Source organism: Tetranychus urticae, chromosome 1 (genome assembly GCF_039701765.1).
Source record: "Tetranychus urticae isolate SD_2017Ah chromosome 1, NJAU_TeUrti_SD_1.0, whole genome shotgun sequence".
Taxonomy (NCBI): Eukaryota; Metazoa; Arthropoda; class Arachnida; order Trombidiformes; family Tetranychidae; genus Tetranychus; species Tetranychus urticae.
In genome coordinates, this window is record NC_142958.1 from 18,250,796 (window position 1) to 18,260,984 (window position 10,189).

The following is a 10,189-nucleotide window of genomic DNA, read 5'->3' on the forward strand; positions in this document are numbered from 1 at the left end:
TTATATGAACTTTTGATTCTTATAAACTTGTAGCTCAGTTTCATCTATAAAAGCTTATCGTATGAAAGTACCATGATGATATATTTAATGATCTAGATCAAGATCATTGCAATTTATTTTGCAATAAACATTAAAATCTATAAATCTCTGTATTAACTGCAACAGATGCAACAATGTCTGTTTCACGAATATTCCCCATTTCATTAAAAACGTCAATTTAATTGCGCGCTATTCAAATCAGTTTTGATTGACCTATTGAATCCAGGAAATTATCTAGATTGATACAAAATTCAGATCATTTAAATTATTTGTAATTTGTATTAATATTCATCTTTAATTTGGCAATGTTATTCGTTTATTAGTACATACAGTACATATTTATTGTTTGAATGAATAAAAAATATTTTTGTAATCTGGAAATTTCAGAAAATGAAGGTTAGGATCATGATTAATTTATGTGATAAATATTTTTCATAATTTTCCTGACTACGAAAAGTAAACAATAGCATGATTAAATTACGTTTGATTCAAGTTGAAGTCCAACTGTTGAACAATGTCAATAAAGCGTTATTAGTTGATGGCCCCTTATCAGAAGTGAAAACAAAAAAAAGAGTTTAGCGGTCTTTCGAAATTTTAAAATGTGGTTAGATTATGACACATAGTTAAATTTAGTTCATCGTTTATTGTTCGTATTTTTATGTATCTCTGTATCTAAATTCCTACTCATTATAAACCAAAATGGATACATCTGATTGTATTGTTGAGCCATACCTGAGCTGCTCGTATCGAGCTCATAAAAATGAAGTTAATCATGTCAAGTTCAGCCCAGATTCCAGTCATATGATTACTTGCTCGAATGATCAACAAGTTATATTTTGGGAATTCAAGGATAATCTCGAGATCAGACGAAGTTATAGATTGTCTGGCCATAAGGATATTGTTCATTGTGTCGATTACTCTTCTAGATCTGATTATTTTGTCTCTGTGTCAAGGGATAAAACTGCGTGTCTTTGGAGACTAGGACAGGATGGCCGACCTAATCTAGACCCTTTAATTTATAACTGTCATTGCAGTACAATCCGATATGTTGATGTTTCTCCTAAAGGTGACTTCTTTTGTACAGCTTCAGATGATAAAAGTGTTAAAATCTGGTCTGCTGTAAGCAAGAATAAGCAAATCAATCTCCTGAAAGGACATATGAATTGGGTTCGCTGCAGTAAATATTGCCCAAATGATGAACAGCTTGTTGCTTCATGTGGTGATGATTCTTGTTTATTTGTTCATGATCTGAGAGTATATGATAGCCAGCCAACTAAGAAAGTGACCAAAAGAGGACTCAAATTCACCTGCATTGATTGGTATCCCAATAATAAAAATTTGGTCGCAATTTCATCCCATGATGCATGCATAAGAATATTTGACTTGCGATCAGATAAGGCATTGCAATATTACAATGCACATTCTGGACCAGTTAATCATATCGAATTTCACCCATCCGGAAATTATCTCATTAGCTCATCTGATGATGGAACATCCAAGATTTTTGATGTGCTCGAGGGTCGAGTTCTTTTCACTCTACAGGAGCACCAAGGTGCTGTTTTTTGCTCATCTTTCAATAAAGATGGCAAAATTTTCGCTACAGTTGGTAAAGATGCAATTGTCAGTCTTTGGAATAGCAATCTATTAGCACAGAATGATGATAGCATGCTAGAAAATGAACAAGGTTCAATCGATGTAGAGCGACTCACCAGGAGATTGTCGAGCAGTTCCATTAAGGATTCATCTTTCGACGCCAAATTTTCACCAACTGCCGATAAAAAGTCAGATAAATTGTCAAATGTTGATCAGCTTGACTCTTTATCTGTAGACAGCAGGACATCAAAAGACCCATCAATTTTGATTCAAATTCTCAATCACTTAGATTTACTTGCTCAAAGCGTTACTTCCTTGGAGAAACGGGTTGCTCGAATTGAGAGAAAATTTGGAGATTTTTAATTAGCATTTTTTGGTCATTTAAGTTATCTATTTTTTTGCAATTTTCATCTGTATTTTTTCTGAATTTCTCAGTCATTTTTACTTCTGAACTGTGAGTAAACAATGTTTTGGTGATTTCGTGCATTATTGCACATTTTGATTTGATTCATTTTTGTACTTTTCTATTCCGTATCAAATGTTGTAATTATTCTTCAGCATGTTTTGTTTATTAGATCCGATCGATCTATTTCTTAGATTTAAAACAAATTAAAATATTTAATTCTACATTTCTTATTTTAAACTGTCAATTCAATTCAGTCAAATTTCGTCTAATTTTCTTGAAACGGCAATATTAATCCATTAAGTTCAATAAGTTTTGTTGAATGATTTTAGCCCAAATTGGCAAGACTTGAAATCTGAAACATTAAGCGGCATCTAGCACTAAGTAGCTGAACTACGCTTGATCAAGAGTCAAGAGTTGCTCGTCGCCTGGTAACTACTGTATTTTAATGATTAGTTGAAATTTGGTATTTTCATTTTAAATTCAGACGATTGACCTCAAATTAAGTTTCTATTTTTTTTATTAAAACAATCTTAATCGCTGTTATCAACATGTCTACGTTACAGGTAAAAGATCATTTTATAAAATTGAGTTATTTCATCCCACTTACCTTCGATGATCGCTCAATTGTTTTTCTTTCATTTTCTCATATTCATTTTTATGCATTTTTCTCTATTTTTCTATCCTCCCCTGTGCAATCTAGAAAGCCATTGATTTGGTTAAAAAGGCTACAGAAGAGGATAAGAACCAAAATTATGAAGAAGCCGAGCGATTGTATGGAAGTGCTGTGGAATATTTTCTTCATGCTATAAAATGTAAGTTTTCATTAAATGACCATGAATGAATGAAACTATATCCATCTCTTTGCGTTAGATCTGAGATTTTGTTTACATTTTCAATCAATGATTTGTGCTACACCTTGTTTTTTATCATTCAATTACAATATTTTTCTAATATTTACATTGTTGTATTGATACATTTGTTTACATTTTGTTCACCCAAGATGAGGTCCAATCTGATAAAGCTAAAGAAACTATCAGACAAAATTGCACTGGTTATTTGGAGAGGGCAGAAAAATTAAAGGAATATTTAAGCAAGAAAAAGAAGAAGCCTGTTAAAGCAGGAGACTCGAATGTTGGTAACTCCAAGGACAATAAAAGTGACGATAGCGATGAAGAAGATAAAGACAAGAAAAAAATGATGAGTCAATTGGAAGATGCTATTGTGATTGAAAAGCCCAATATTAAATGGTCGGATGTTGCTGGCCTGGAAGGAGCAAAGGAGGCTCTGAAGGAAGCTGTGATTTTACCTATTAAATTTCCACATTTATTCACTGGTAAACGTCAACCATGGAGGGGTATCTTATTGTTTGGTCCACCTGGAACTGGTAAATCTTACTTAGCTAAAGCTGTAGCCACGGAGGCCAATAATTCCACTTTCTTCTCGGTATCTTCATCCAATCTGGTTTCAAAATGGCTTGGTGAAAGTGAAAAACTGGTTAAAAGTCTTTTTACAATGGCTCGTAAACAAAAACCAAGCATAATCTTCATCGATGAAATTGATTCTTTGTGTAGTTCTCGATCAGATAATGAATCGGAATCGGCTCGACGTATCAAGACTGAATTTCTAGTTCAAATGCAAGGTATTTATTGTTATTCTTTTTTATGACGGTAGTAACATATGTTATGCTTAAAAACATTAAATGTATCCTTCATTTCTTCTTCTATGCTTCAATTAGGTCTTGGAAACGATAATGATGGTATTCTAGTGCTGGGAGCTACAAATATACCTTGGGTATTAGACTCTGCTATACGTCGACGTTTTGAAAAACGTATCTATATTCCCTTGCCTGAAGAACATGCCCGTCTTACCATCTTCAAAATTCACATTGGTAACACACCTCACAGCCTGACTGAAAATGATTTGAAGGAGCTAGCTCATAAAACAGAAGGTTTCTCTGGTGCTGACATTAGTGTTTTGGTTCGTGATGCACTCATGCAGCCTGTTAGGAAAGTCCAAACTGCTACTCACTTTAAAAAGGTAAACTATAATCATAAACAATTTATTTCTCTAGAAACTAGTTGACTATATTTTAATCAATTCCTAGTATTTTGTAGAAGTAAAATTCGCTAGAATACGATTGATTTTTTGATTATGTGATTAATTTTAATAATCTTTTATTCAATTAGGTACGAGGTCCTTCCCGATCAAATCCGAACGAAATTATCAATGATCTGCTAACTCCATGCTCTCCTGGTGATCGAGGGGCCATCGAAATGTCATGGGACGATGTTCCAGGCGATAAATTACTAGAACCAATAATTACAATGAGCGATATGTTGTTGTCATTAGCAAATGCTAAGCCCACTGTTAATGACGCCGATTTGGTTAAACTGAAAGAATTCATGGAAAGTTTCGGACAAGAAGGTTAATCATACAAATTTGTTAAATGTATAATATTTTAATCATAAATTTCTTTTTTGAAATAAACTACAAAATGATACAAAATTTCAATTTCACCCTGTCACCCAGAGAAAAATCTGATTTGCATCTTGCATCATGCATCCAGTTATTCGAATTAAATCAACAATATGTTTTCTCATTAAAAATATCTTTATTTTTATATCGTCGTTTATTTGATTTCGATCAAATTTTCTGACTCGAAATCTCCTTGACACTCTTTAAATGACAATTGCTTGTAGCATTGAAAAGGAACTGGAAAAACAAATTATCTAATTATGGTTACGACCGAATATTAAATAATCAGTTTACACAATCTTAACTGATTTTCGATAAATAAACTTGCATCGAGTCACAGTAACAATTTCTAACGGTTACTTATTCCTAAAAAGTTATTAGTTAATTGTAGTAACATGTTTGATTTGCATCAATAATGGATTTTAATAATTTTTTATTCTCGCTGTCAAAATATGAGTACATTTCCATCATTGAGTAACATTTCATTGACCTTACGATAAAAAAGTGAAGAGATGAGTAAAAAGAGACTTAATGTTGCCAAAGATAAATCCACAAGCATTAATACTTGAATTGAATCATGTAAGCAAACTGAATATAAAGTGGGAACAAACATTATATACAAAACTGACACTCGTAGGGAATGTTGTGTTGGTTATTTACATTTATTGTCAAGTAATAAACCGGATGTAAGGAAAGCGTCAACAGCTACAGATTGATCGAGGGGGTAACACATTAGAGGCTGTACAACGGTAATCATGATCATCAGTTGTACAACAGAGATCACAAAGATTGTTAATTTGCTCCTTGTCGTAGCCTTTATTCACATAAACTGTTTTGGAGGTAAATTGCAAACATGAGTAGGAATTAGTTGAACAAATGAATCGATGTCCAGAGTTATCAAAACTTGCCATGGTGAAATGTCTCAAGGCATAATACTTTTTGGGTAAAACAATTTTATTTCTGGTCACATCATACCAAATAAGCGATTCTCCTGATGGAAAAGTAGTGAAGGCCAACCAATAATAAAATCTTTGAACACAAGTGATACCAACAAAGTTTATTATGCTTGTAGAAAAATCAATTGCTTCAGTCATTTGGCTATATTGAGCTAAAATACGTGTACTTGAAATCTCGGTGATCCAAGTTGGTGATTCGACGTCTTCTGGATACTCTTTGGTGTCATAGTAAACTGAGCCCCAAAATAATGGATTCAAGCTTAATGTATAGCCATGAGAAACAACAGTACGGCAAGCACGTCGACAGTTAATACCATGATAGGAGTAGTTAAGATAAATTTTTGATACTGAAAACCAAGCATTTTCGGGACAGAGAGAAATAATTGGATCGTCATAAGTTTGTGCTAACCGACACAATTGATTAGCAGGCATGGTACACTCATCCCAAGAAGCAATCAGATTTTCAGGTTCATTAGCCATTGAAATTCGATCAATTGTCAAATTAAATTGGTCTTTAATCAGTTGAGTAACATTAGTGATGTAATAATAGTATGCTTCTTCATATTCTGTGGCTAGATGACGGAAAAAAGTTTTCATATAATAAGGTGGTGACCAGATTGAGACAATGACCGATTTATCTGGTAATTTTGAAAGGAGCGAATGCATGGTGATCCAAGTACATGATTTCACATCTGAACAGTTGATAGAATAAGTATTCTCTTTCGTTGAAAATTGCGGCAAATATTCAGTTCTGAAATTTCGTATCAGCAAATCATTGTAAACAAGGTTAATAATTGATGCTCTCACATCAGCTGATGTCTCATTGAAGGATTCCAACTTTCCCAAATGGACGCCGAATCCCTCAAATGGATAACGACAGGTGGGAGACACAGGAGGCAATAAATTATTGATTATGATGATAGAGGTTACAATTAACTTGAACATTAAAATGATAAAAAGAAACATAATGTCAATGAGTCAACCGTTCAAATAATGCAATAGCAAAAGTGTAAAGTAATAACTAGAGATAAAATGGTAATTTAAAGATATTCACAATAACTGGTAATTGGTATCTCGAAATGCGCGACATTGGTAGCTATGTAAATTAGTAAGCGATTTAAAGTAACACCGTATTTAATCACGAAGCCGATTGAAACAAGTTTAAACAGGAATCAACAGCGTTTTACAAGATAGCACTAACATAAAATACTGACAAAGTAAACACAAGAAAGGGAAAAACAATGAAGATGTTTTCTCATTAGAAATGTCACCAGCGAGTATGTTTGATAATAAATGCTTATAAACCTAGTTTATTTATTGTTATAGCTGAAACATTGCTCAATATTAACTCCTAACTCATATGATGACAATTTAGTGGCAAGTGTGGCAGCTCCTTGGAAATAAAATTGACATGATTTTAAGGAAATACGAACTAACAATAAGGCAATACAATATAGTCATAGAAATATCCCATGATAATTGATCTTATTATTTGATTGCTATCTATTTGATCCACCGCGGCATTTGGGAGATTGATTGATTTGTTGATTTGATTTTTCCCACTCAACTGGAGTAAAAGCTTCAATTGCCAAGGCATGAACACCAGATTTCAATTCATCATTAAGTATTTCATTAATATGTCGATGCCTCTGAAAACAGAAGAAGAGCAGATAAGAGGAAGATAAAATTTGCTTGATTAAGATCTACAAAAACAAATCTACATACTTCAATTAAACTGGTCGAATCAAATTTATTTGATACAATTAAAACTCTAAAATGAGTCTCCGATCCTCGGGGCACATTATGTTGATTACTTTCATTGACAACCAAGCAATGGATTGGCTATAAGAGATTAATCAAAGGAGAAAATGATTATGGATTATAGAAATATTCAATTAAAATATTCAGCAAGTAATATATTAAAGTAATAGCTGCATTAATCTGGAAACTATGTCAGAATCCACATGAAAACTCTAATATTCACTCAATAACTAAAACAATGTTCATCAATCGATATCATTGGGAGACAAATTCCAATTGCACCAGAAAATAAATTAACAGGAAACAGAAAAGTCATATTACCATGTAATAATAGCTACAATTTGGTCACGTAAAATGAAAATTAATCAGACATGTTAACCGAGAGTTCTGATTATGGGCGCGTCTCAAAATCATAACAATTTAATGTACATTATATCTGTCTGCAGACATTTGATTGATATTTCAAAGGTTGAATTTTAACTACATTTTTAATAAACATTAGCTAACATTAAAAGATGTGAAATAGCTAAATTCAAAATAGTCATTACAATATCACACCAGGATGCTGCAATTGTCAGCATTCGTAAAATAATTATTTTTATTAACAGAGAATAGATTTGTGAAAGATAAGGTTGAGATACAACAGAGATAAATTGAGATTCAGTAAAATTGAGTTTTGGAATTAGATTCTGGTAGGTAGATGGCAACAAAGACTAGAGTTAATCAAAAACAACTGATGGTTAATCGTTTATAAAAAGCTGATATAACTGAGCAAATATTAGTTATTAAGCCTGGATCCAATTCATTTAGCTTGAATCATCAGGACACCAATGACTTAAAGATTTTATGTAAAACATATGGAATATAATACTATTGCAAATCACATTATTTCAACTAATTGATAGCTGGCAGATTAAATTGGTTGATTGGGAATCGATTTTCACCAAGCTAATCCATCCTGATTTGATATAATCGATATGTTTGATAGAAGTTGAATAGCCTAATTTGAAGTCTAGTTTTGGTGAAAATAGAGCATAAGTGACAATCAAACAACCAATTCAAGACTTCATAATTGCTAAATGCATATGCTAATTAGAAATCTGTTAGCAGCTTAATTCCAAGGCTTTCAAAATTGCTCTGGGCTCTTCTTCGCGATTACAAATGCGATGGATGGTTGTAAAAAAAGGAAATTGATCACATAAATTTCTATTGTCCAGCAAACGGTTAACAACTTCTCCAGTGCTTGGACCTTGAAGCTTTTGTCCTCCTAAAATTTCACGTTCTAAAACAGCCAATGATTTTGTACTTTTAACGAATTGTTCAATAACTTTACGATTTCGACCACCAAAGCTACTTCCTATCGCATCAGCGATTCCACAGTTTTCAAAGAAAGTGCTCAGTTTATATTCAGGGTGGAAAATTGATACGAAACGGATTGATTCTCTAATACCAGCTCGAATTGCGGCTGCTTTGGTATTTACACCATATCCAATACCATCAATTATTCCTGCACCACAGGAAATAACGTTTTTCAGGGCACCACATATCTCGACAGTTGGGGTATCATAACAGGTAGATATTTTGAAGTAAGAAGTTGCAAACAATTTATTGAGCATCTCGTCAACTTTTGGTGATGATGGCAATGGCGGAGAAAGGGTTGCTTCACTGAACTCTTCCTTAGCTACAGAGAGAGCAACATTGGCACCTGAGAGAGCCCCCACGGGTATGTCTAGCATTCGACTGATGATTTGAGTGGTGCGTTCTAAATTTCCATTACCATCAATGTGAAGACCTTTAATTAATGAAACACCAACAGGCCTTGGCGTTAGAATACTTCTCTTGGGAATCTTGAAACAGACGTCTTTAATGTATTCATGCGGGATAGCGAAAATTAGAACATCACTTCGACTTATTGCTTCTTTCAAATCCGAGACTGGTTTAATATTTGTTGGAAGCTTAATCTGTAAATATCTAATGTTGACACGAGTCTTCTCGATGACCAGCCTTAAGTTTTCATCACGAAGGTATAATACAATTTCTGGATCAAACAGATCAGGATATTTAGTTACATTTCCAGCAATGACTTTTGATATAGCTGATCCCCAGCTTCCTCCACCAATAACGGTCACTCGACGGGGTTTATCGTTATTACAATTAGTTTGATCTAGTTCTGAGGTTGATGATAATGATGAGTATAAAGAGGATGATGAAGGTGAAAGCTGGTTTTTCTCGAAGTGTAATGTTGGTGACCAAAGACCATCACCTGAGATTTTATGTTGATTTCTAATGCTAATATCACTATAAGTATGATGATGTGCTTTAAATTGGAATTCATGGTTCTATTAGATGATGTGGTTCAGGTGTATGTAGTCCAAGTGATTAGAATTCATTGATAATCCAGAGAAAAAGGAAAGATTAGGTGAATTAGTATAAAACGAGAAATAATAAACAATAGAGTGCGAGACAATTGTTGCAAAAAGTAACAGGATTTTTGAAGGTCAATTTAGTTGAGCAGAAAAAGGTTAGCTAACCACAACTTGATCACATTAAATTGATAAATTTGAGAAGAGCAGACTAAAGAGAACGAAGGTAAGAATAGATTGATCAACAGATGAACAAAAAATCACCACAAGATGTCAATGCAGCTCAGGCATCAGTAAATCATACAGGCTTATAAATCAACCAGAATGGAAATACAACGGTAATTAACTCACCTTCAAATGATTTTGCAGTTTAGTTTTTATTGATTCATAGATTGAATTATAAGTTGAAGAATAGAAACGGATAGCTTGCTGATTTGAGAGAAGCTTTCGAGACATTGTGTTGAATAGTAAATTTGATGTAGAATGTAAAATTTAAAATAAAGATGCAATAGATGAGAAGTTATTAGTTGAAGTGTATTGCCGATTGTTTGGCTTTCAAGGCGATGTTACATACTAAGGCACAGTGCTCATCAAAT

The 10,189-nt window shown here is 33.3% G+C and overlaps 4 protein-coding genes across 4 annotated transcripts; 2 read left to right on the forward strand and 2 right to left on the reverse strand.

Moving 5' to 3' along the window:
* Positions 1–637: 637 nt before the first annotated feature.
* Poc1 (Proteome of centrioles 1) lies at positions 638–2,268 on the forward strand. Its single transcript, XM_015940233.3, has one exon. It carries the CDS (start codon positions 739–741, stop codon positions 1,993–1,995), a length of 1,257 nt encoding a protein of 418 aa, XP_015795719.1. The 5' UTR covers positions 638–738; the 3' UTR covers positions 1,996–2,268.
* A 214-nt stretch (positions 2,269–2,482) lies between these two features.
* Vps4 (vacuolar protein sorting 4) lies at positions 2,483–4,658 on the forward strand. The gene is made up of 5 exons (XM_015940231.3): positions 2,483–2,601; positions 2,739–2,850; positions 3,039–3,677; positions 3,774–4,075; positions 4,225–4,658. Exons 1-5 carry the CDS (start codon positions 2,587–2,589, stop codon positions 4,465–4,467), a joined length of 1,311 nt encoding a protein of 436 aa, XP_015795717.1. The 5' UTR covers positions 2,483–2,586; the 3' UTR covers positions 4,468–4,658.
* A 268-nt stretch (positions 4,659–4,926) lies between these two features.
* On the reverse strand, positions 4,927–6,904 carry LOC149094708 (uncharacterized). The gene has a single exon (XM_089268503.1). The coding sequence runs from the start codon at positions 6,433–6,435 to the stop codon at positions 5,212–5,214; it is 1,224 nt and encodes a 407-aa protein (XP_089124629.1). The 5' UTR covers positions 6,436–6,904; the 3' UTR covers positions 4,927–5,211.
* An 878-nt stretch (positions 6,905–7,782) lies between these two features.
* Positions 7,783–10,158, reverse strand: LOC107372082 (glycerol-3-phosphate dehydrogenase [NAD(+)], cytoplasmic). Its single transcript, XM_015940230.3, has 2 exons — positions 9,945–10,158; positions 7,783–9,569 (listed from the first exon to the last, which is right to left on the reverse strand). The coding sequence occupies exons 1-2, from the start codon at positions 10,047–10,049 to the stop codon at positions 8,334–8,336; spliced, it is 1,341 nt and encodes a 446-aa protein (XP_015795716.2). The 5' UTR covers positions 10,050–10,158; the 3' UTR covers positions 7,783–8,333.
* Between the last annotated feature and the right edge of the window lie 31 nt (positions 10,159–10,189).

Excerpts from the sequence above, each read along its gene's own strand:
- LOC149094708 (XM_089268503.1), bottom strand. The coding sequence starts at position 6,435 with ATGTTTCTTTTTATCATTTTAATGTTCAAGTTAATTGTAACCTCTATC.
- Poc1 (XM_015940233.3), top strand. The coding sequence starts at position 739 with ATGGATACATCTGATTGTATTGTTGAGCCATACCTGAGCTGCTCGTAT.
- LOC107372082 (XM_015940230.3), bottom strand. The coding sequence starts at position 10,049 with ATGTCTCGAAAGCTTCTCTCAAATCAGCAAGCTATCCGTTTCTATTCT. Across the intron at positions 9,570-9,944 it reads AACTGCAAAATCATTTGAAG|AACCATGAATTCCAATTTAA; the intron begins GTGAGTTAATTA and ends ATCATCTAATAG.
- Vps4 (XM_015940231.3), top strand. Across the intron at positions 2,851-3,038 it reads TTTTCTTCATGCTATAAAAT|ATGAGGTCCAATCTGATAAA; the intron begins GTAAGTTTTCAT and ends TGTTCACCCAAG. Across the intron at positions 3,678-3,773 it reads ATTTCTAGTTCAAATGCAAG|GTCTTGGAAACGATAATGAT; the intron begins GTATTTATTGTT and ends TGCTTCAATTAG.